The 25,567-nt window shown below is 50.1% G+C and overlaps 2 protein-coding genes across 5 annotated transcripts in view; both read right to left on the reverse strand.

Annotated features, from left to right (window-relative positions):
• ncapg2 (non-SMC condensin II complex, subunit G2) lies at nt 1-20,543 on the reverse strand. Its single transcript, XM_030349064.1, has 26 exons — nt 20,451-20,543; nt 19,445-19,533; nt 18,404-18,610; nt 17,583-17,697; nt 16,791-16,948; nt 16,118-16,252; nt 15,465-15,559; nt 14,950-15,106; nt 13,770-13,862; nt 13,356-13,481; nt 12,450-12,629; nt 11,385-11,537; nt 10,811-11,033; nt 10,169-10,311; nt 8,785-8,955; nt 8,198-8,268; nt 7,600-7,753; nt 7,006-7,179; nt 6,413-6,532; nt 4,874-5,044; nt 3,412-3,511; nt 1,986-2,335; nt 1,441-1,544; nt 1,146-1,246; nt 974-1,067; nt 1-409 (listed from the first exon to the last, which is right to left on the reverse strand). Exons 2-26 carry the CDS (start codon nt 19,520-19,522, stop codon nt 358-360), a joined length of 3,525 nt encoding a protein of 1,174 aa, XP_030204924.1. The 5' UTR covers nt 19,523-19,533; nt 20,451-20,543; the 3' UTR covers nt 1-357.
• Nucleotides 20,544-20,898: 355 nt separating this feature from the next.
• Nucleotides 20,899-25,567, reverse strand: part of esyt2b (extended synaptotagmin-like protein 2b) — a 34,894-nt gene continuing 30,225 nt past the window's right edge. For all 4 annotated transcript variants that reach the window (XM_030349065.1, XM_030349068.1, XM_030349067.1 and 1 more), the window contains 6 exons: nt 25,209-25,567; nt 24,171-24,272; nt 23,416-23,547; nt 22,788-22,893; nt 22,381-22,430; nt 20,899-22,123 (listed from right to left, as the gene is read on the reverse strand). The exon at nt 25,209-25,567 is cut by the window's right edge and continues 72 nt beyond it. In XM_030349065.1, the coding sequence (XP_030204925.1) occupies nt 22,078-22,123; nt 22,381-22,430; nt 22,788-22,893; nt 23,416-23,547; nt 24,171-24,272; nt 25,209-25,567 (795 nt within the window). In that variant the 3' untranslated portion in view covers nt 20,899-22,077. The remainder of the gene's footprint in view (nt 22,124-22,380; nt 22,431-22,787; nt 22,894-23,415; nt 23,548-24,170; nt 24,273-25,208) is intronic.

Genomic DNA, 25,567 nt, shown 5'->3' on the forward strand with positions numbered 1-25,567 from the left:
TCATGAATGATGGACCGCTTTATTCATAGTGTCAACACATATACAGTTCTCCTGAATTAGCAAGCACAGGCATACAAATGTATATTGGTTGTATTGAAACAATGTAGTTTATATACCATGTAGAAAATATACATATTTAATTGTTAAAGAGACGTGAGGGAAGGGCTGTTTCAGTAACTTTATTAATTCTGACACAATACATCCCCCCCACACACCCATTTTTACAGACTTTCCAATGGAAAATCTGATTAATATCCATGCATTGACTCAATAGAGACTGTTGTTTTAAGTATAGAGGCATTTATTACAAGGTTAAAGCATAAAAACATTCACACAGTAGGAAACCAACAAAATGAATCAGAAATCGAGAACATTATTTAATGTCTTGACCGACGACTCGTAGATTAACCTGTGGAGAGAACATCGATGACATTATGAACTGGTAAACCAGATTGGGGACATTTAACAGTTAAACCAGATTGAAATCTCTGACCTGACTTCACTTTTTAAAACAGATTACAGTGGAATAAATGAATAGAGTTAAACCAGATAAAGTGTTCTACCTTATTCAATTAAACCACTTTAAGGAGTTAAACAAGAGTATAGAGTTAACCAAGGTCATGTGAAACAGTTGAACTGGATTAAAGAGTTAAACCAGGTCACGTGAAACAGCTAAACCAGATTAAAGAGTTAAACCAAGTCACGTGAAATAGTTGAACCAGATCAAAGAGTTAAACCAAGTCATATGAAATAGTTGAAACAGATTTAAAAGTGAAACTAGTTAACGTGAAACACCTTAACCGGTTTAAGGAGTTAAACCAGGTCACGTGGAACAGCTAAACCAGATTAAAGAGGTAAACCAGGTCACATGAAACTGTTAAACCACTTGAAAGAGTAAAACCAGGTTATAGAGTTGGGTCACGTTAAACCGTTGAACCGGATTGGGAGTGACACCTGATTGGAGCGTGCGTACCTCTGTGTGTCTCCCACACGCCCGGCGGGGATCTTCTGCAGCCGTCTCTGGATGCACACGGCGGCACTCTTCACAGCGGACCTCCCCTGACCGGCTGGACAGACACACAGCGTTACTCAGCAGACATCAGAGGACGGGGACGGGACGGGACGGGACGGGGCGGGGGACTCACCGTGGGTGACCACGTTGAGGACGTGCAACGAGGCGGCCAGCCCCATCACACAGTCGATGTCCTCCGAGTCCACCGAGGCGCTGACCTCCGCCAGGAAGGCCCTGCAAACACACACACACACACACAGTTATGATCATGTAGATGCAGCTAGTACACAGAAGCCCATGAGCATTGTAATGAATGAATCAATAATTAATGAACGTATGGTGTGTGTGTGTGTGTGTGTGTGTGTGTGTGTGTGTGTGTGTGTGTGTGTGTGTGTGTGTGTGTGTGTGTGTGTGTGTGTGTGTGTGACCTGGTGACTGCAGGGCTCTTGAGGATGACTGACAGCAGGGTGCTGGAGAGAGGAGGGAGGTCTTCTACCGCCTCAGGCACCGCCAGCTCCTCCTGCGTGGACGCCTGGACACCAGGTGTGACACCAGTTACAGAAACAGGTGTGACACCAGGTGTGACATAACCGGGTTTGACACCAGTTACAGAGCCAGGTGTGACATCAGGTGTGACAGAACCAGGTGTGACACCAGTTACAGAACCAGGTGTGACACCAGGTGGGACATCAGTTACAGAACCAGGTAGACACCAGGTACAGAACCAGGTAGACACCAGTTACAGAACCAGGTGTGACACAAGGTGGGACAGCAGTTACAGAACCAGGTGTGACACCAGGTGATAACTCAGTTTGTCACCAGTTACATTACCAGGTGTGACACCAGGTGATAAACCAGGTATATAACCAGGCGTGACACCAGGTATATAACAAGGTATAACCAACACACTCAGTGGTAAGTGGGCGTGTCCCAACAGCTCATATTACAGAACATTAATGATCTTTCTAGAAACCTTCTGCAGCCGGTGCCTGATCTCCACAAAGACGCCGGCGAACAGCGTGGAGAAGACCCCCTCCAGAGGGCTGGAGGGCGCCGCCCCCCAGGCCTGGACCACCTGGAGGAAGTCCCCCATGGGGGGGCCGGCGGCCCCGCACAGCGTCCGCCCCTCCTCCGGCCTCTTCCTCAGCACCCAGACCAGCCGCTCCACCACCTTCTGGAAGGTGTTGGACACCAGGCCCAGGGTCAGGCCGCTGGGGTCCTCCTCCTGGGGGGTCTGCTCCTCCCGCTCCTCCCGGGGAACGCTGGCCTCCGTCACCTCCTTCAGGACGGAGAGCACCAGCGGGATGCACAGGTAGCCTCTCTCTGGAACATGGAGAACCCCCCCCCCCCCGGTCAGTAAATGGTACACGGACTTGTGACCGGATGGGAGCGAAGCATTGGGCTTCTCTCGCAGGGGACTCCGTCGAAGAGTTCATCTTCGCCCACTACAGCCCAGTGAATGGACTGCGTTTATACAGCGCTTTTCTAACCAGTAGCCACTCAAAGCGCGTCTGAATATGGCCCAACATTCACCCATTCATGCACACATTCACACAGTGTCAGCAAGGAAGCAAGGGGGACAGCCAGCTCGTCGGGAGCAGTCAGGGTGAGGCGTCTTGCTCAGGGACACCTCGGCACTCAGCTAGGGGGAGCCGGGGATCGAACCAGCAACCTTCCGGTCACCAGTCAACCCGCTCATGGGGGCGGCATGAGCCACATGCCGCCCCCACTCTGTCAGTCTCTGAACCAAGCGGAGACTATCTAGTGGTTCCCAAACTGTTTTGGCATGTGATCAGATTTCTGGTTGTTATATATTTTTTTATATAATAAAAGATTATATATATAATGATTATATAATAACTTTCAACATCTGTGCCTACAGTCTTTGTTCCAGTGAAGTCGTTAGTGGTATTTGCTTTTGGCCACGAACCATTAATCCGTTTTAAATAAAATACACATCTAGCTTAAAAAAGGTCAACCAGACTCTCTCGGTTAAACGATACACATAAATCCAGAAAATACAGGTCTGTACATCCTGTGAACTGATGAAGTTACGCAGGTGAGAAGAGCATGCATGTACGTTGACCAGTGTTTCCCACACATTGACGAGACTATGGCGCCCCGCCATAGTCTAATTTCGGCCGCCATAGTCTCTGCGTGCACATGAATTATTATTATTATTATAATTTTTTTTTTTTTTTTTTTTTGCTCAGACGAAGTTCGTGTCGCTCTCATTGGGAAAAAAAAAATCGCCACATAACCCCCCCCCCCCCCCTCAACAATCGCTCCATACCCCCCCCCCCCCCCCCATAGTCTCCAAAATTTCTGTGGGAAACACTGCGTTGACCTTTGACCTGGTCATGGGTTTCGGGTTGTGACCCGGTCCAGGACAGCCTCACCTGAGAGCAGGATCACAGAACACAAGTGCAGGATTTGACCGTTGAACTCCTCGTCCCCCAAACCCACCAACAGCACGTCCCGACACACCGTCACGAAACCCTGAGCAGGAAACAAACAGAGAAATAGGAAGAAAGCAGCAGCCATGATTCAACAGTTCATCTAGGAGACAGCAAGGTGGAATCAGTCAACAATTCAAAACCATTGTGAATCCAGGTACCAGCTGTATGAACCATGTGTGAAACCCGGTAAATAAACCAGGTGTGAAACCGGGTTTATAGACCAGGTGTCAAACAAGGTATATAAACCGGGTGTGAACCCAGAGGTTAAAACAGGTACATAAACCCGGTATGAAACCAGAGGTGAAACCAAGCATTAAAAAATAATAACAATAACATAAATTGATCAATAAAGTACATCCTAACTTCAAAGAACTTGATAAACGTGCATGTTATAAACTACCGTAATTTTCGGACTATAAGCCGCAATTTTTTTCCCATTTTTCGGCTCGGTGCGGCTAATCTATGGATTATTACAGCTAACGGCCACTAGGGGACCTCCTAACTATGGATTTTACAGGTTACCGTCCACCAACTTTATGGTGGACGGTAACCTGCTCTATGACCGGTCCGCCGCCCCCCCCCCCCCCCCCCCCCCACCTTTAAGCGGCGGGCTCCAGTGCGGCTTCTATATGTACACATTATTAAATTTAGCTGCTGCGGCTTACACTCCGGTGCGCCTTATAGTGCGGAAAAATACGGTAGGTGAAAAACCAGGAATCTAAAACCAGGCTATGCTGGTCCATGTCTGTGGCCTCCTGAGGAGAGTGTTTCACAGGGCAGAATCAATACCGATATACATCTCCCTGAATAAGCGAGCTCATCTACATGCCGTGTCCTTGAATCCAAGGCCCCGTGTCCAGTCTTGCCCCTGCAGTAACACTACTCATTAAAATGGACGGGTATTCAACGGGGGCCAGAATGCGTCGCCTGTGAAGAATGGCTGCTGGCAGAAAACAGAGAAATACCACGGGGCCGACACTAGTCCTGGAGGAGGGGGCTGGCGTTGCATTGTGGGTGTTTTCTAGCTCCGTCGTCGACCAAGGACAGCAGAGCACTCGGAGCCACGTTCTGCGACACTCAGTCCTCCCCAACATGCTCCAATAACATGTCAGCCACTATGGACTCTAATCATGGGAAGGTACTGTAGGTAAGATCTTAGGGCTGTTAATTGTGTGCGACTAGTTGGGAATGGCTTGCCGTCCTTCAGCTTCTAGTGGGTGAAATGGCCTCTGTTCTGGTGGACTGCCTCCGTATGAGAACATTATGATTAACCAGCCATACTGCACACGTCTCTATTCGTCCCCATCGAAGTAAACCCCAATAAACGGCATTAACTAATGACTAAGCCCGTACCGTATGAAACATACCGACAGTGATAATGTGGTTCTGGGGGCAGGCTCACCTCCACAATGTCCTTGGCCAGCTCCAGCGTCCCTTTGGCCCCCCCGTCAGCCGCCTCTCCCTCCCCGGGGACGGAGCCTGGGCTGGGGGTGGTCAGGTAGGGCAGCACCCTCTCCTCCAGCCAGGCCATGCTGAGCTCCAGGGAGCTCAGGAAGTCACGGCTCTCTGGGGCCTGGCGCAACAAGGGACGGGGTTCAGATGGGGAGGGAGAAGGGGAGGCAGGGAAGGAGGAAGAGATGGTCAGGAGAGGGAGTACAAGCGGTATTTAACGAGTATGTAAATGTGACTTTTCAATGCCAATAAAGCGCTTTGAATTGAGAGAGACGGGGAGAGAGCGAGCGAGAGAGAGCGAGAGGCAGAGAGAGAGCGAGAGGTAGAGAGAGAGAGAGAGGTAGAGAGAGAACGAGAGAGCGAGAGAGAGCGAGAGAGAGCGAGAGGCAGAGAGAGAGCGAGAGGTAGAGAGAGAGAGAGAGCGAGAGGTAGAGAGAGAGAGAGCGAGCGAGAGAGCGAGAGAGAGCGAGAGAGCGAGAGAGAGCGAGAGGCAGAGAGAGAGAGAGAGAGAGAGCGAGAGAGAGCGAGAGGCAGAGAGAGAGCGAGAGGTAGAGAGAGAGGTAGAGAGAGAGAGAGAGAGAGAGAGAGAGAGAGAGAGAGAGAGAGAGAGAGAGAGAGAGAGAGAGAGAGAGAGAGAGAGAGAGAGAGAGAGAGAGAGAGAGAGAGAGAGAGAGAGAGAGAGAGAGAGAGAGAGAGAGAGAGAGAGAGCGAGAGAACGAGAGAGCGAGAGAGAGCGAGAGAACGAGAGAACGAGAGAGCGAGAGAGAGCGAGAGGTAGAGAGAGAACGAGAGGGAGCGAGAGGGAGCGAGAGGTAGAGAGAGAACGAGAGAGAGCGAGAGGTAGAGAGAGAACGAGAGGTAGAGAGAGAGAACGAGAGAGCGAGAGGTAGAGAGAGAGAACGACAGAGCGAGAGAGAACGAGAGAGCGAGAGGTAGAGAGAGAGAACGAGAGAGCGAGAGAGAGCGAGAGAACGAGAGAGCGAGAGGTAGAGAGAGAGAACGAGAGAGCGAGAGAGCGAGCGAGCGGTAGAGGGAGAGAGAGAGCGCTGTCTCAGGAGAATAAAGTGAAATCAGAATGCTGGCTCCGTGTTCCTCACACAGTGACTCATCCCCAGCGACAGGAAGACGCCACAGGAAGACGTGCTGCTAGGGGCTAGGTGCTACGTGCTAAGAGCTACGTGCTCCGAGAGCGCCAGGTCAAGGGAGCGGCTTCACGAAGCCACATGGGGGGAACACCAGGAGAAGAGGCCGTAGAGGGGTGGAGGTGTGGTCGCGTGCGGTGGAGTAGTGTTGTGGTGGAGGTGTGTGGCGGTGTATTGTTGTAGCTGAGGTGTAGAGACTCTCCTCTGCATGTTAGAGGTGTGTGGTGGTGTAGTGGTGTGGTGGAGGTGTGTGTTGGTGTAGTGGTGTAGTGGTGTAGTGTTGTGGTGGAGGTGGTGTAGTGTTGTGGGGGAGGTGGTGTAGTGTTGTGGTGGAGGTGTAGACTCACCGAGGCGTGCTGGAGGTGCGCTGAGAGCCGGGCCTGCAGGGTGAAGGCCTTCAAGGCGGTCTGGACCAGGGGGTCGACCCGGTCCACCTCCCCACCGCTCAGAGAGGAGAACAGCACCGCCTGGAGGACAGACAGACGGAGTCACACACACACTGAGGACAGCACCGCCTGGAGGACAGACAGACAGAGTCACACACACACACACACACACACACACTGAGGACAGCATCGCCTGGAGGACAACAGACAGAGTCACACACACACACACACACACACACTGAGAACAGCACCGCCTGGAGGACAACAGACAGAGTCACACACACACACCCCAACAGCGCCTGTGTAGACAGACAGACACCGAGTCCACAACACACAGAGTAAAACACAAACAAAGGGTTTGGTAATAAATGACGCAGCAGTATCTGAAGTGATCTTAAGATCATTAAGTGTAACTGCGGTTAAGGTTAGAGTAAAAGATGAGTCCCTAAGGTAGTAACAGACGAGTCACGGCCCCTGAGGGAAAGTATTAGATTCAGAGTGATAATAAATAAAGACGCATAATAAAGCTGATAGGGATCAGAGTGTGTCCGTACGTTCCAGGCCCCCAGGATCTTGTGGAGGGGCCCGAGGGAGGCCTGGCTCAGAGGCAGGACGTGTTCCCGGGTGGAGGAGCGGCTGAACAGGTACTCCAGGAAGGAGAGGCCCAGGTCCGGCTTGGCCTCCGCCGTCTCCTGGATCCTCACCTTCCGCCCCGGCTTCGCCTTGGCCTGAACCACAGAGAGACACTGGTCACAGCCCCCCCTGGTGCCTGGTGGCAGCTGGTGCACCAAGGTGTCAGTGAGCAGACGATTTTATACATAGAAACTTCAGAGGGAATTCTGGCAGACTGTTGATCCTCTGGGGATGGAACCCACAACCTCTGGGCTGGGAGTCAGACCCTCTGAATCAGGGGCTTGAACCCACAACCTCTGGGCTGGGAGTCAGACCCTCTGACTCAAACACTACCCGTCCTCTCTTTAACTGAGGTAATGTTACAGCTGATGCAACAGCGCTGTGATAGAGGTCAGTGACGGAGGTCAGACGAGGGGTCAGAGGTCAGAGTACCGAGGTAAAGCACCTGCTCGTCACTGGTTTGGACCCAGCAGGGCTGCGTTGAGCTGCAGACCCTGCCAGTGCACCCGTCTTACCGCTGGCCTGGGCAGGGCTTCGGTCAGCCAGTGGCTGATGAGGTCCAGGACCTCGCCCGCCTGGCCCCAGCCACACAGACAGTCTATCAGCTGGCCGAACTGCAGCTGGCTCGCACCCGTATCCATCCGCCGCAGCTTGGACAGCACCCCGCAGCTAGTGACACACACACACACACACACACACACACACACACACAGAGCAGGAGTCAGAGCCACTAGGGAGATGAAAGAGAGACGGAGGAGAGAGACGGAGGATGGTGGAGGAGGAAGAGGAAGATAGAGGAGGAAGAGATGTCCTTCCTGAAGACATCAGATGTAGGATGATAGGAGGTTGATGGGACTGGAGGAGAGAAGGAGAGGGAGACAGAGGGGAAGAAGAGGGAGATGGAGAGAAGAGAGGATGATGGCGGAGAGGAGGAGCAGAGAGGAGGTATGAGCTGAGGGTTGGTAAGGGAGTGACGCCTCCTCTTGAGATAAGAGGAGATGGAGAAGGAGTCGATGCCTGATAGAGGGGAGAGGGAAGGAGAGGGAAGGAGAGAGGAGGAGAAGAGAGCAGAAGAGAGCAGAAGAGAAAAGAGGAGGACAGAGGAGGTGTCACCTGAAGGTTGGAACAGCAGAAGGAGGCATCATCGAGGCCAGGAACACTAGAGAAACCGTAGAGCGCTCACCCTACACGGACACACACACACACGGACACACACACGGACACACACACACACACACACACACACACACACGGACACACACGGACACACACACACGGAGCGTGTTGAGACATTTTCAAGCTAAAAAAAAAAATGCAACTAATGGAAACCTGGTCACTGTTGTCCTTGTGGAGGCTAGTTATCTGGTCATGCTGACCTCCTTAAGGCAGTCATGTCCTGACCTCCGTCACACCTGTTCCGTCTGGTGTTATACTGCCCTCAGCTGGACTAGTGAGGGTTTTTGCAGGGTTTGTGTGGCTGTTTTTTTTAATAATGTACAACCTACCTTAACTTTACAGTACTTATTAACTCATATTCTGTTTGAAAATATAATCTCTGTAATTATTCTATTTTTTGTGTCAAAACAAAAAGTGAATATCTTTTCATTTCTAAAACTGGTATTACATAGCGTCTTTGCCGTCTGTATTGTTGTGATACCCTGCGTCACCACCGGGGGGCAGCAGCGCGCCCCAGGGCTCACCTCGAAGGTGTTGAAGTACTTGGACATGACGGCGCCGAACTTGGCCACGGTGTAGTGCTGGGCCTCCTTGTTGTGGTCCAGCGCCTTCTGCACGCTCCTCCAGAGAACCACCAGTACCTCCAGCAGGCTGGCCACCAGGCCGGGGTCCTGGGCCGACAGCAGGGTCTGCACCTGAGAGACACCGCTAGTTAGTGACTGGTAACCAACCACCGGTCAGCATGTCCTCCACCTGAGAGGAGACACACCGCTAGCTACTAACTAGTTAGGAACTATCAGACAGCAGGGTCTGCACCTGAGAGACACCGCTAGTTAGTGACTGGTAACCAACCACCGGTCAGCAGGTCCTCCACCTGAGAGGAGACACACCGCTGGCTACTAACTAGTTAGGAACTATCAGACAGCAGGGTCTGCACCTGAGAGGAGCACTGCTGGTTAGGAACTAGTTAGTGTAGGAACCAGCTAGCAGACAGCAAGTTCTCCACCTGATAGAAGGAACATGGCTAGTAATGGACTAGTTAGTGTAGTAACCAACTGGCAGACAGCATGTTGCCCATCTGAAAACAGTAAATTACGAATGAAGTATTAACTACCCAACTAGTTAATAACTAGTTACCAGCTAGTTAGTTACTAGTTCCCAACTAGCTGACAGTTAGTTCTCCATCTGAAAACACATCTCATTCGTAAATAGTTAGTAGAGCTTCATGAACTAGTTAGTTACTAGTTACAATCTAGCAGACGGCATGTTATCCATCTGATCAATAATCACAGATTATGAACTAAAGTTGTTACCAACCAGTTACTAACACCATACTCACTAATGCAGTTCCAGTTACCCAGCTTCCAAAATGAACCATTATCTGTCACCACCTTTTATTTTTGAGCGTCTTCTTCCCCACACGTTGTCTGACGCCCATAACAGCCAACTAGGTGAGCAGTAGTTAGCTAGTGGCCAACAGATAGGAAACACTGCCCTTCCATCATAGCAGTAGTAACCGATGGACAACTAGCTGCTTCTAGTAGAGAGGTTAAGAGATGATTATCAAAACAGAACGAACTACAGCAGTCAGGCCTAAAAAAAAATAAAGTTTCTACGAGGAGAAACTTTTTTATTTTATTTTTTCCAGCGGCAGCGAATGATAGGTAGGTTGTTCTCATTTAAAAACGAGAAAATTCACTCATCCTTGTACAGAATGAAGAGGTGCTGTACCAAAACGTAATTATAGTTTGCATTATTTATTTTTTTAAAGCTCATAAAATAATTTGGGTCGCACATAAATTGAACGGGTCGGTCGGAAAGCAGAACCAAACAAATTTTTTTTTTAGGCCCCATCAGTAAGGCGGGAGCACATCCTAGCCTCTGCACCAACACTGATGCGTCTCTTACCCTGTCGTTCTCCTTGTTGCCGTCGCTGAGCTGGCTGAGCTCTCCCTGGCTGACGTCCGCCTGGGTGACGTCCGCCTGGTTGACGTCCGCCTGGCTCGGGATGCAGGTGTTCAGCACACGACGGATCGAATGCATCAGCTTCACTGGAGCCAGAGATAACAGTCAGTCTGGGATTCAGTCGTAAAAAAAAAATCTGTCTGGAAATCCAACTGAAATCAGTCTGGAAATTAGTTGTAACATCTGTCTGAAATCATTCTTTTAAAACCTCTGTTAAATAGTTGTAGACAATAGTTAAAGATGTCTGTGGGTCGGCTTAGCTCAGGAGGTAGCGCAGTTGTCTTGTAACCGAAAGGTTGCTAGATTGATCCCCAGCACCTCTTAGCTGAGTGTTGACGCGTCCCTGAGCAAGACACTTAACCCTAACTGCTCCTGACGAGCTGGCTGTCGCCTTGCATGGTTGACTCTGCCGTCGGTGTGTCAATGTGTGTATGAACCGATGTAAGTCGCTTTGGATAAAGCGTCTGCTAAATGCCCTAATTGTAATTGTAATGTCTAAGACGGTCCAGAGAACAGTTTATGGACAGGACGCTCTAGCCCGGGGGGCTGCAGTACCTATATTACTAGGACCAGACGTCGCAGTACCTAGATTCGTGGGCGCCGTGTAGAGGTAGGCGTACTGGTAGAACTTGCGGGCGGCGCGGGGGTTCATCTGGATCAGGGTGATGCAGCGGCAGCACACCTCCGTCTCAGACCCGTTGACCGGGAAGAAGGACTTGAAGAGCAGGTTCACGATGCGCTTGGAGACCGGCTGGGAGTCCAGCGCCAGGCGGGCCAGCAGGTGGTCCATGTTGCACACGGACCAGAACTGGAGAGACCAAACCAGTCCAGGTCAGACCAGACACAGTGAGACCAAACCAGTCCAGACATAGGGACCAGAACAGACTACCGGTGTTAGCATCAGTGTACCTTGGTGACGTTACCATCATGGTACCTTAGCGGTGTTAGCATCATGGTACCTTAGCGGTGTTAGCATCATGGTACCTTGGCGGTGTTAGCATCATGGTACCTTAGCGGTGTTAGCATCATGGTACCCCAGCGGCGTTAGCATCATGGTACCGTCGCGGCGTCAGCATCATGGTACCTTCGCGGCGTTAGCATCATTGTACCTTCGCGGCGTTAGCATCATGGTAGCTTTGCGGCGTTAGCGTCATCGTACCTTAGCGGCGCGGACAGCCTTGACCTTGAGCAGCATGTCGAGGAAGCTGGAGCGGACCTTCTCCGAGGTGTCATGGAGGCTGTTCTTCAAGGCTGGGAGGAGCTTCTCCAGCAGAGGGTGGCTGAGGGCGTTGTCCAGCACCAAGCTAAGACACTGCAGTAGGCAACACAGCACACTTAGTGTTACCATTCAGTTGTCCAGCAGTGATTTTTAATCCAAGGAGACTTGAGACGTGAAATCAGACGTAAAATCAGAGACGGGTCGTTAAGGAGCAGGTAGGGGTTAGACAGTACAGAGACAGGTCATTAAGGAGCAGGTAGGGGTTAGACAGTACAGAGACAGGTCATTAAGGAGCAGGTAGGGGTTAGACAGTACAGAGAGAGGTCATTGAGGAGCAGGTAGACAGTACAGAGACAGGTCATTAAGGAGCAGGTAGGGGTTAGACAGTACAGAGACAGGTCATTGAGGAGCAGGTAGGGGTTAGACAGTACAGAGACGGGTCATTAAGGAGCAGGTAGGGGTTAGACAGTACAGAGACAGGTCATTGAGGAGCAGGTAGGGGTTAGACAGTACAGAGACAGGTCATTAAGGAGCAGGTAGGGGTTAGACAGGACAGAGACGGGTCGTTAAGGAGCAGGTAGGACACATCTAGTTCAAGCCCCTGATACATCTAGTGATGTCATGTGGGGCATCACACTCACACCTGGTGGTATAACAGGTCTCCTTTAAACAAACTACTTGATTATACCGTTGGAAACGTAACGATTATCGGAAGCTCGAGTCTTGAAAGTACACATTGTACGGGTCAGACTTCACCCGAGATCACCACATTAGTCACATTGGTGATATTACATACGTCGCAGTAGTGATATTACATACATGACCCTATTACACCATCACAGGAGAGATGTTACACCATCACAGGAGAGATGTTACACCATCACAGGAGAGATGTTACACCATCACAGGAGAGATGTTACACCATCACAGGAGTGATGTTACACCACCCCAGGAGTGATGTTACACCACCCCAGGAGACATGTCGTGTACAGTCAGCTCCTGTACCTTGAACACCGAGCAGCGGACGTCGGCAGAGCTGCTGTCGGCCGCCAGCTCCAGCACCAGCTTCTTCAGGAAGTCCGTGATGACGGTGGGGGGCAGCAACTCCCAGCAGGAGGCCAGGATGTGGCAGACCCCCAGAGTGGCGGTGGAGCGCACCAGGGGGTGGGGGTCGTCCAGCAGGCCCTGGGGGGACGGGGGGGGGGTGAAGGACGGACGTCAGAGGCCTCGTGTTCAGCCGTTGGTGATCAGGGGTGAGGGTGTATGTGTGTGTCAGTGTGTGTGTCTGCGTGTGTGTCCACGTGCGTGTCTGCGTGCGTGTCTGCGTGCGTGTCTGCGTGCGTGTCTGCGTGCGTGTCTGCGTGTGTGTCTGCGTGTTTGTCTGCGTCTGTGTTTGCGTATGTCAGAGACTTTAGTGTTTTTAATATTCCCCCTTGGTTCTGTATCCTGATGATGAGGACAAAAATGATAACCTGATGCAAATATGAATTAATTAATTAATGGTGGTTAGGGGTGGTAACTGTTGTGAGGCTCGTGTCTGGAGGGCGCAACTTAAGAGGGCCCTTGGGGACAGTAACCATGGTAACTGCTGTGTCTGGATGCTGTGATATGCAGATACCATGGTAACAGCTGTGTCTAGATTCTGTGAGGAGTAGTACCCATAGTAACGGCAGTGTCTGGAGGCTGTGAGGTGTAGGGACTGTAACCAAGGTAACGTCCGTGTCTGGAAGCTGGGAGGTGTGGTGACAGTAACCATGGTAGCGTCTGTGTCTGGATGCTGTGAGGTCTAGGTACGGTGATCATGGCAACGGCTGTGTCTGGACGCCGTGAGGTGCGGGTATGGTAACCATGCTAACGGCTGTGCCCGGCCGCTGGGCGGTGTGGAGACAGTAACCATGGTAACGGCCTTACCATGAGCGTGTCCAGCTGTTTCTGGATGGCGGCGTCGATCCCCTGGCTGCTCTGCGCCGGGTCGTGGAGGGCGAAGGCCTCGGTGAACAGCAGCGCGGCGTTCGCCCGCACCTCGTGGTTAGGAGCCTGGTCACATGACACGGCACAAGCTTAGCGCCACGTGACCACAACACACACTTGGTGACACATTAGCACATACACGAGTCCTGTGTTTCCGTGTGTTTCTATGAGTGTGTTTCCGTGTGTGTGTGTGTGTTGCCGTGTGTGTGTTTCCGTGTGTGTGGCCGTGTGTGTGTGTTTCCATCTGTGTGCGTGCGTGTGTGTGTTTCCGTCAGTGTGGGCGTGTGTGTGTGTGTTTCCATCTGTGTGCGTGCGTGTGTGTGTTTCTGTCTGTGTGGGCGCGTGTGTCCGTACAGAGAGAGCCCTCCAGAGGATGGGTTTGTAGAGCTCAAACAGCATGCGGTCGACGCGCTGGCAGCCCTTCCTCTTGTGGAAGTAACTCATGATCTGCAGGTAGGGGTTAGACAGTACAGAGACAGGTCATTGAGGAGCAGGTAGGGGTTAGACAGTACAGAGAGGTCATTAGGGAGCAGGTAGGGATTAGACAGTACAGAGACAGGTCATTAAGGAGCAGGTAGGGGTTAGACAGTACAGAGACAGGTCATTGAGGAGCAGGTAGGGGTTAGACAGTACAGAGAGGTCATTAGGGAGCAGGTAGGGGTTAGACAGTACAGAGACAGGTCATTAAGGAGCAGGTAGGGGTTAGACAGTACAGAGAGGTCATTAGGGAGCAGGTAGGGGTTAGACAGTACAGAGACAGGTCATTAAGGAGCCGGTAGGGGTTAGACAGTACAGAGACGGGTCATTAAGGAGCAGGTAGGGGTTAGACAGTACAGAGACAGGTCATTGAGGAGCAGGTAGGGGTTAGACAGTACAGAGAGGTCATTAGGGAGCAGGTAGGGGTTAGACAGTACAGAGACAGGTCATTAAGGAGCAGGTAGGGGTTAGACAGTACAGAGAGGTCATTAGGGAGCAGGTAGGGGTTAGACAGTACAGAGACAGGTCATTAAGGAGCCGGTAGGGGTTAGACAGTACAGAGACGGGTCATTAAGGAGCAGGTAGGGGTTAGACAGTACAGAGACGGGTCATTAAGGAGCAGGTAGGGGTTAGACAGTACAGAGACGGGTCATTAAGGAGCAGGTAGGGGTTAGACAGTACAGAGACGGGTCATTAAGGAGCAGGTAGGGGTTAGACAGTACAGAGACAGGTCATTAAGGAGGAGGTAGCGGTTAGACAGTACAGAGACAGGTCATTAAGGAGCAGGTAGGGGTTAGACAGTACAGAGGCAGGTCATTAAGGAGCAGGTAGGGGTTAGACAGTACAGAGGCAGGTCATTAAGGAGCAGGTAGGGGTTAGACAGTACAGAGACAGGTCATTAGGGAGCAGGTAGGGGTTAGACAGTACAGAGACGGGTCATTAAGGAGCAAGTAGGGGCTAGGGGTCAACTTGCTCTAAGGGGCCTACAGGTGGTCTGAGGACATTGGGGATTGAGCCCCGACTGCGGTTCTACCCGGGAGACCCCCCCCTGACCCACCTGGCGGACGTTCCCGTGCACGGGGGAGGTCCTGTGCAGCAGGATGGCGTTCTTCATCAGGTCCTGGACGCAAACGCTCTCCATCTTCTCCAGGAAGTCGCCCGTGGCCTTCTTCCACGCCCGGAAGTAGATCTCTGCGATGTGATTGGTCATCGCCCTGGAGCGAAGAATTATGGGGGAGGTGAGTCGTCCCCTGACCGGTGTTGCCAGATTGACTTCCTGAATATGAGTGTTGCCAGATTGGGCCAGACTTCCCGCCCAATCTGGCAACCCTTTTGGGTTGCCAGATTGGGCAGGAAGACTGGCCCAATCTGGCAACACTGTTCCTGACCGTATTTCTGTAAAATATTGCTTTTTTATTTTCCAATCATCATTTGAAGTATTATTATTTATTTATTTTTAATCGCAGAGCAAAATATTTCTCTGGTAGGAAGGTAATGATAAAGTGACGTGAACACTTCTGGATCGAAACTATCTGGACTGCCGTGGTTCTGAGAGCCTGAAGTGGTTCCTACTTGTTGTAGAACTCCAGCTGGTTCTTGATGGTCCCGTGGATCATCCAGATGAAGTCCACGTTCCAGCTGAACAGGAGAACCAGGAAACGCTTCCCCTGCGAGAGGAAGTGACATCATCAGCCCCCATGGAACTCACGTGACCTGCTTGGCGTCCGTCCTGAAGAAAGCATCCATTACGTTTGAATATACCGGGATTGAGTGTGTTAATATCAGATGAATAAATGTGCTTAGGCCTCTCATGCGGCGGGTCATCTACGTCATCATTTAGACGGCAAAACTGTCTCCCAATCTGACAGGAGGCTGAGGAGGTCAACACTTGATGTTGACCTCCTCAGGATGGCGTTCTGATATCAGCCAACACACAGGAGGCTCCTATGCTCCTAGCTTGGTTGGGATAGGCGGCCCAATGCTGAAGATTCAAGACATACCTGTTCAGAGTTCACATAGACTCTGCATCGCCTCACCCCTCTTACCCCCCACACCCCCCCCTTATGCACTTATCGTATGTTGGACGTCCTGGCACTTAATGCACGCACTCATTGTATGTTGTACACGTGGGTTAACCTAGCGATCGTAAGCGCTCGGGTTAGCTAGGTTGAGCTTCAAGGCTGCGCTCCTAGGAACCCTCCTGTGGGGAAGACTCGGGTCCTCACGTCGTCGCTGCGGACGAAGTTCATCCTGAGGAAGCACTCCAGCAGCTGTTGCACCATGGGCTGGTTGTCCTCCGAGGTGAAGTCCAGACCCAGGAGCACCGCGTGGAGGGCCCACAGCCTCTGGATCTCTGCTCCCTGCACACACCATGGGCACATGCAACCGTTTGGACCCACTGGTTTATATCGCTGGTTTGTACTGACTGGGGTATATCTCTGATTTCTACTGCTTGGTTTGTACTGGCTGGTTTATATGACTGGTTTGTAGTGCCTGGTTTATGTGTCTGTTTTGTACTGCCTGGTTTGTACTGGCTGGTTTATAGGACTGGTTTGTAGTGCCCGGTTTATAGGACCCTTTGTACTGCCTGGTTTATAGGACTCTTTGTACTGCCTGGTTTATAGGACTCTTTGTACTGCCCGGTTTATAGGACTCTTTGTACTGCCCGGTTTATAGGACTCTTTGTACTGCCCGGTTTATAGGACTCTTTGTACTGCCCGGTTTATAGGACTCTTTGTACTGCCCGGTTTATAGGACTCTTTGTACTGCCTGGTTTATAGGACTCTGTACTGCCTGGTTTATAGGACTCTTTGTACTGCCTGGTTTATAGGACTCTTTGTACTGCCCGGTTTATAGGACTCTTTGTACTGACTGGTTTATAGGACTCTTTGTACTGACTGGTTTCTTCAGAGAGAGGCTCCTCTGCAGGGCCATCAGGAAGGCGGTGCGTCCGAACGGCTCCTTTCCCAGAAGCCCCTTCTTCCACCACAGCTCACAGAGGCGCAGCACCTGCTGCTGCAGGGGGGCGGCGGAGGGAGGGAGGACCCCCAGGAGGTCTGGAGGGCAGGGGCAGACAGGATGTCACCGCACAGACAGGAAGTCAACACACAGACAGGAAGTCAACGCACAGGCAGGAAGTAACCACACAGACAGGAAGTCAACACACAGACAGGAAGTCAACACACAGACAGGAAGTCAACGCACAGACAGGAAGTCAACGCACAGACAGGAAGTCAACGCACAGACGGGAAGTCAACGCACAGACGGGAAGTCAACACACAGACAGGAAGTCAACGCACAGACAGGAACTCACCATAGACAGGAAGTCACCAGACAGACAGGAAATCACTGTCTGTCTGGTGTTCCTGTGTGGAGACAGGAAGTCACCACACAGACAGGAAGTCACCACACAGACAGGAAGTCACCACATAGACAGGAAGTCAACACACACAAAGGAAGGACCGCCAGGAGGTCAGGGGGCAGACAGGAAGTCAACGCACAGACAGGAAGTCAACTCACAGACAGGAAGTCAACACACAGACGGAAAGTCAACACACAGACAGGAAGTTAACACACAGACAGGAAGTCAACACACAGACAGGAAGTCAACACATGAAGGCGTGAGAGACTTTGGGCTGTCAAGCGTAGCGTCACCATGGTAACGTGCGTAGCGTCCCCATGGTTCCTCACCGTGAAGCTGTCTGGAACACTCCAGCAGGGAGTCGTAGGGTTCGCCATCTTGGAGGACGTTAAGCGTCACCGTAGCAACCAGCGTCACACCCTCCACCACGGCGATAGTCTGCTTCTGTATCAATACACACATAGGGTACAGCATGCTGTATATCAATACCTATGTAATCAATACAAACATAGGGTACAGCATGCTGTATATCAATACCTATGTAATCAATGCAAACATAGGGTACAGCATGCTGTATATCAATACCTATGTAATCAATACAAACATAGGGTACAGCATGCTGTATATCAATACCTATGTAATCAATACAAACATAGGGTACAGCATGCTGTATATCAATACCTATGTAATCAATGCAAACACAGGGTACAGCATGCTGCATATCAATACCTATGTAATCAATGCAAACATAGGGTACAGCATGCTGCATATCAAAATCTACAGAATACCTACAAGTGTAGATCTGTCAATTTAGTTTTCAGAGAATTCTTATGATACTAAGAGCCCAAAAAAGTAAATAATAATAATAGAGAAACCTGGTATTATGTTTGGAAAACAATTTATCCCATAAAATAATCCTGGATTCTACCCAACAAAGCTTTACCGGCGTAACTAGAAACCTTCCAAACCAGTTCAACTATTTGATGTTGATATCATTTCCGAGAAAGTTGGAGAATAACTAATAACGAGCCACTCAATGTCAAACTCCTATAGTCCTATACACGAGGAACAATAAAGTAGTTCTATCACAAACGTTTATAGAGGTATACTATTCATACCCACTGTTACCCAGCCTGTGTGGGGAACTCACCGGGTCCACCGGCCCCTCCACCTCCATGGCCTCTGCTCCAGGCTCCGCCCCAGGCTCCGCCCCAGGCTCCGCCCCCCACTCCCCCGGGGGCCGGTTCAGAAGGACCCCCTGCAGCAGGGCCAGCAGCCGGCCCCCCAGAACCTCCCTCTGGTCCCGGGGGAGCTCCTGCAGAACCTCCGCCACATCGAAGGGCTCTGTCTTGTCCTTCTGCTCCACGGAGAGAGAACCATGGAGAGAGAACCATGGAGAGAGAACCATGGGGTCAGAACCACAGAGAGAACCACAGAGACAGAACCACAGAGACAAAACCACAGAGAGAACCATGGGGACAGAACCACAGAGACAGAACCACAGAGACAGAACCACAGAGACAGAACCACAGAGACAGAACCATGGGGACAGAACCATGGGGACAGAACCACAGAGACAGAACCACAGAGACAGAACCATGGGGACAGAACCACAGAGACAGAACCACAGAGACAGAACCACAGAGACAACCATGGGGACAGAACCACAGAGACAAAACAACAGAGACAGAACCACAGAGAGAACCATGGGGTCAGAATCACAGAGAGAACCACAGAGACAGAACCACAGAGACAGAACCACAGAGACAGAACCACAGAGACAGAACAACAGGGTCAGAACCACAGAGAGAGAACAACATGGTGAGAACCACGGAGACAGAACCTTGGGGTAAGAACCATGGCCAGATGACTACAGACAGAACCATCTCTACATGATAATACAGACAGAACGTCTCTACATGTTAATATATACAGAACCATCTCTACATGTTAATACAGACAGAACGTCTCTACATGTTAATATATACAGAACCATCTCTACATGGTAATACAGACAGAACGTCTCTACATGGTAATACAGACAGAACGTCTCTACATGTTAATACATACAGAACCATCTCTACATGGTAATACAGACAGAACGTCTCTACATGGTAATACAGACAGAACGTCTCTACATGTTAATACATACAGAATCATCTCTACATGTTAATATAGTGAGGTACATTACATGGAGGTGGATGAAGCGGAGGAAGTCCTCCACCTTCTCTGTGCTGACGGAGTCCAGGAACCCCTGCCTCTTGGACATGATGGCCCCACCTGGGGTCAGAGGTCAATACATGACGAAGACCTCTTATGTTATGATATTAGTTATGTCTATAATATTAGATATTATATATGTCATAATATTAGTTGTATCATATATTTTATTCTCATATTAGGTATATTATTTTATATATGTTATGATACATTCTAATATAAGATATATCATACGTTATATTCTAATATTAGTTATAGTTAACATATTAAATGTTATATTCTACAATGATTCTAAAGTAATCAGTGTGGTTCCCACACACGCTCCCACAAATAATGGCATACATATTTTAAATGATATGTTATGCTCAGATATAAGTTAAATGATAAGGTTACCTTATCTGAGCTAGACTACACAATACACACTAGGACGTGACAGATCCCTCCAAATGATGGAGATACCAGCCTCACGTGACTGTACTTATTGAGCCATAATGATGGAGATACCAGCCTCACGTGACTGTACTTATTGAGCCCCTAATGATTGAGATACCAGCCCTAATCGGACTGTACTTAATGATCCCCTATGATGGCGATACCAGCTACATCCGACTGTACTTAAACCAAGCGGTAGCGCAGCTCTCCGAGAGCCTGGGTATGAGACGCATACACAACCTCTCTACCGTCGCTTCCAAATCCAAACAACTTTTGGTAGCGTTAGGGTTGGAGCAACTTTACGTTAGGGATCCTGTTCACTACACATTACTTTGAAAGGTTAACCGCTGAGCATAGTGAGTATATAGAGTATAGTGTATATTTTATGAATGGGACTCTCCATTGTCAACATAAACACGGCCGTCATTCCCCTTTGATATTATATATCCACACATAAACTTACATACTAACCCGCCAAATGAGCCTCAAAGCATAAACATGTATAAAGGATACCAAAATCCCGTATTGAGATGATGAATACTTACTTTAGAGGTCTTTATGATGAGTGATTCAGAGGCACGCCGCACACAACCTTCATTAACGTCCATGTACACAACACGAGAACCCGCGCAAATTTGTTTTCCTCTGTGCGTCATGACGCAACGACGTGTTCTCTGACGCGTTGTAGTTGTGCGCCATTACGACCACTAGGTGGCGGCATATAACGGTGACAAATGCATGGTTGATCAAATTATAAAATCAAGGGATTAAACTCCTTATCATTTTACGCATGTGCAATCATCTATTTCGTCAATATTAAACTATTTGATTTAAATAATTTATTATGAGACGAATGACATTCAGGGGCAGTGGTTGTAAGAGCCATCCTACCCCCCATTAAACATTACAAATCTTATTAGCAGATTGGCAGATATTCAAAACGGGGAACAGCGGTCCAATAGTCTACTAAATAAATCAGACGACACCACAAGAGAGAGATTTCATTCTTTAAAAGCCTTGGGGTGCTTATCATTCAAAGTTATAATTTCAAAATGCCAGAATTATACAGAGTTTTAAGGCACAGGGTAGATGATAAAACATGACAGGCCTAAAAGATGAAACACACTTAGAAATGCATGGTTTAAAAACAGATATGGCCACATAACGCTTTCAAAAACCCAAAATACGGTCTCAAAAAACCCCAAAGAAAAGCAATGCAAGTCAGCTTAAATACTCTTCAAGTCATTCACTTTAGTTCAAACAATCATTCCTGAACAAGAATCGTAGAGCCAGTCTAGAACTCCAGCTCTAGAGGATCTCAGAGCCAGTCTAGAACCATAGCTCTAGAGCATCTCAGAGCCAGTCTAGAACCACAGCTCTAGAGCATATCAGAGCCAGTCTAGAACCCCAGCTCTAGGTTCATCTCGAGTTAGTCTAGAACCCCAGCTCTAGAGCATCTGCGAGCCTTCAGAGTCTGAATCACAACATACTTTAAACCCGTTTTCACTCTGCCCAGAGGAGCATTCTCTTAGAAACAGCGACCGGTATCCCACACGTAAATAAGAATTAATTAGTGTGTAATTAATGGAAGGATAAGGTCAAAGGTCAGACCGCTACGTGCATCTGCTGTCAAAAACCCTGTTGCCATGGCCACAGAATCTTCCAGAATATATCACAAACAATATCTGAAATAACACAACAGGGACGTGTGAAGTATAGAACGGTTCATAACAACCCTGGAGGAAGTTAAACAACATCATATTCAGAATCATATTGTTTCACGTAACCGTGTGTGTGAGTGACGTGTGGTAGCGTTTACATGTTCACTTCAACAACGGACACCTCATGAACAAGAAGGCAGTCGATGCTCTGCAAAGGCTTTACTGCCACACGCACACACGCACACACACACACGCACGCACACACACACACACACACACACACACACATGCACACACACACACCCGCACACGCACACACACACACACACACACAAAGAAAACACCCCAGCAAAAAAATCACATTACATTGGAAGAATTGAGGTTGAGGAAACAAAACTGGAAGAACAAACTGGAGGTCCGACCTAGAAGTGTGTGTCCCCTGTGTGATTCACCTGTGTGCGTGTGTGTGTGTGTTTGTGTGTGTTTGTGTGTGTGTGTGTCCGTATTCTGTCTACTTCAAGGATGGACTCTTTGATAATCCGTCCGTCAGAGTGTACCTGAAAAAGAGAACACCATTAATACATGAATATAACATATATAATATCTACATATAATAACCTGTATCAGTTCTGCATTATGATACTAATATACTGTTAATTCATGTTTTCTACCCATAACCTTCTAAAGATAGTCAACAGTAATAATCTGATAAATAAATATGCATATAATGTATGCATAATAATATAAACCTCCAGCGATAGTCAACAGTAATAAGATAATATTTACAATATATACAATAGTATAAAGTACATACCACTGTGTCCATCCTTTAGAAATATCCTCTCCACTCAGATCTACCAGCACCTGGTAACACAACATGCATATTATACACTCAATAAACAGACGTCACGCATGCTACATCCAGCCACTCTTAAGTATATGCTACATATGAACCTCCTAAGATGGCCCATTTTGATTGGTTCGCTATCTCGGGATATTGGGCAATATCTCATGATTGAGATCTCAAACTCAGAATATTGCTTGACGGTCGTCTGGTCACGCTAATAAAAAACAAATAAACCGCTAATAAAATCAAACAAATCCCGGCAAAAAGTGTTATCTTGCCTAAGCAATTATTCACCTCAGGCTCCGTGAATAGTGGGGAATAGCCTTCGTCGAATAATTGGTATAGGCAGCGTGTGAAGCGTGTGATAGAACTACCTTTCCCAGAAGCCCCTTGTGCTTGGTCAGAACTCTGCCTCCGGTCTTCACGGCCACGTCTAGAGACCTCCTGTGGAGCTCCACCATGGACACACTGAACTCAAACCTACGCACACACACACACACACACACACACACATACACACACACACACACATACATACATACGCACATACACGGACGCCGCAAGCATGCACACAGACAACACACACATACATACACACAAACGCACACACACGCACGCACGCACATACACACACACGCACGCACGCACGCACGCACGCAGGCACAAACACACACAGAAGCACGCACACACACACACACATGACCCGCACACACACACACACACACACACACACACACACGCGCACACACACACACACACACACACACACACACACACACACACACACACACACACACACACACACACACACACACACACACACACACACACACACACACACACACACACACACAATAAAATAAAAAAACATATTGTTTGTATAATATACTGCCATCTATATTAATGTAGTGTGTAGTGTGTAGTAGTGTGTAGAAGTGTGTAGTGGGTTGTGTGTAGCAGTGTGTGCTGTTGTGTATAGTGTGTAGCAGTGTGTAGTCGTACGTCTGGTCGTAGACGGGGTCCAGGGTCCTCTTCATCACCGAGGTCTTCCTGCGGCCGCCCCGGCTGCGGTCGGGCAGCAGGTAGAGTCTGAGGAACGGGTCGGCACTGTCCCGGTGGAACGCCAGGAGGTGCCTGCGCACAACACCACGCGTCACGCACAACAACACTACACAACACCACACATCACGCACAACACCACTACACTACACAACACCACACATCACGCACAACGACACTACACAACACCACACATCACGCACAACACCACTACACAACACCACGACACAACGACACTACACAACGTCCACACATCATACACAACACCACTACACAACACCACTACACAACCACACTACACAACACCACACATCACGCACAACACCACTACACAAGTACACAATCATACCAGTGTTGTGTTGTAAGGTGTTATGTGTTAGGGTGTGTAATGTTACCAGCAGGAGTGTGTTAAAGTGCAGTGTTGTCGTGTGTAGTTGTGTAATATTGTGGAGTATTATAGTGTCTGGTTGTGTAATATGCAGGCGTGGACCACCACTATGAGCTTGTTGTGTTGTGTTAGAGTGTAGTGTTGTAGTGTGCAGTTGTGTTGTCGTGTGTAGTTGTGTTGTATCGTGTAGTTGTGTTACCGGCAGGCGTGCACCACCACTATGAGCTTGTTGTGTTGTGTTAGAGTGCAGTGTTGTAGCGTGCAGTTGTGTTGTCGTGTGTAGTTGTGTTGTATTGTGTGGTTGTGTTACCGGCAGGCGTGGACCACCACTATGAGCTTGTTGCGCTGGCTGCTGTGTCTGAGGGTCAGCTGGACCTCTCCCAGGGGACAGGGCTCTGGAGGCAGAGACCCACTGCAGACACACACAGAGGAGGAGGAGGGGGAGGAGGGGGAGGAGGAGGAGGAGGAGAGGAGGAGGAGGGGGAGGAGGAGGGGGAGGGGGAGGAGGTGGAGAGAAGAGGAGAGGAGGAGGAGGGGGAGGAGGAGGGGGAGGGGGAGGAGGTGGAGAGAAGAGGAGAGGAGGAGGAGGGGAGGAGGAGGGGGAGGGGGAGGAGGTGGAGAAGAGGAGAGGAGGAGGAGGGGGAGGAGGAGGGGGAGGGGGAGGAGGTGGAGAGAAGAGGAGAGGAGGAGGAGGGGGAGGAGGAGGGGGGGGGGGAGGAGGTGGAGAGAAGAGGAGAGGAGGAGGAGGGGGAGGAGGAGGGGGAGGAGGTGGAGAGAGGAGGGAGGAGAGAGGAGGGAGGGGGTGGAGAGAGGAGGAGAGAGGAGAGAGGAGGTGGGAGAGAAGAGGAGAAGAGGAGGTGGGAGAGAGGGGGAGGAGATAGGAGGGAGGAGAGAGGAGGAGATAGGAGGGAGGAGAGAGGAGGTGGGAGGAGATAGGAGGGAGGAGACAGGAGGTAATACGCCACAGTTAAGTCGCTACATTTCTCTTGTTATTCTCAAAGTGATTTCACTCTGCTTGAGGTTAAGCTAAGAGGTCAGATCCCCCGACTACACAACAGACAGGTTAACAACAACAGACAGGAAGTGAGGTGACCGACTTCCTCCCACCGACTACACAACAGACAGGTTAACACCAACAGACAGGAAGTGAGGTGACCGACTTCCTCCCACCGACTACACAACAGACAGGTTAACAACAACAGACAGGAAGTGAGGTGACCGACTTCCTCCCACCGACTACACAACAAACAGGTTAACACCAACAGACAGGAAGTGAGGTGACCGACTTCCTCCCACCGACTACACAACAGACAGGTAGCAGCAGCCGACAGGAGGTGCGGTTCCGTACTTGTGCAGCAGGCGCAGGCGGTTGTGCAGCTCCAGGTGGGCGCCGGGCAGCGAGGCGTCCGAGGCCAGGCTGACGCTGGACTCGCCGAGGCCCAGCCGCTGCTGCGAGCCGCCGCCGCCGCCGCCACACACCAGGTGACAGCTGAGCGCCGAGACGCTGCGGGCGGGGCTCAGGGAGTACGGCTCCCCGTCCCGCTGGGGGAGGGTCAGGGTGGAGGAGGAGGAGGAGGAGTAGGGGGCGCGCCGTGGGGCCGAGGACGGAGGGGCGGCGGCGGCGGCGGGAGGAGGCGGGGGGGTGGGCGCGGCCCTGGGGGAGTCGGAGAGGGTGGAGCTGGAGGAGGGGCCCGGGGCCGCCGCCTG

Source organism: Gadus morhua, chromosome 23 (assembly GCF_902167405.1).
Source record: "Gadus morhua chromosome 23, gadMor3.0, whole genome shotgun sequence".
In the NCBI taxonomy this organism is placed as follows: domain Eukaryota; kingdom Metazoa; phylum Chordata; class Actinopteri; order Gadiformes; family Gadidae; genus Gadus; species Gadus morhua.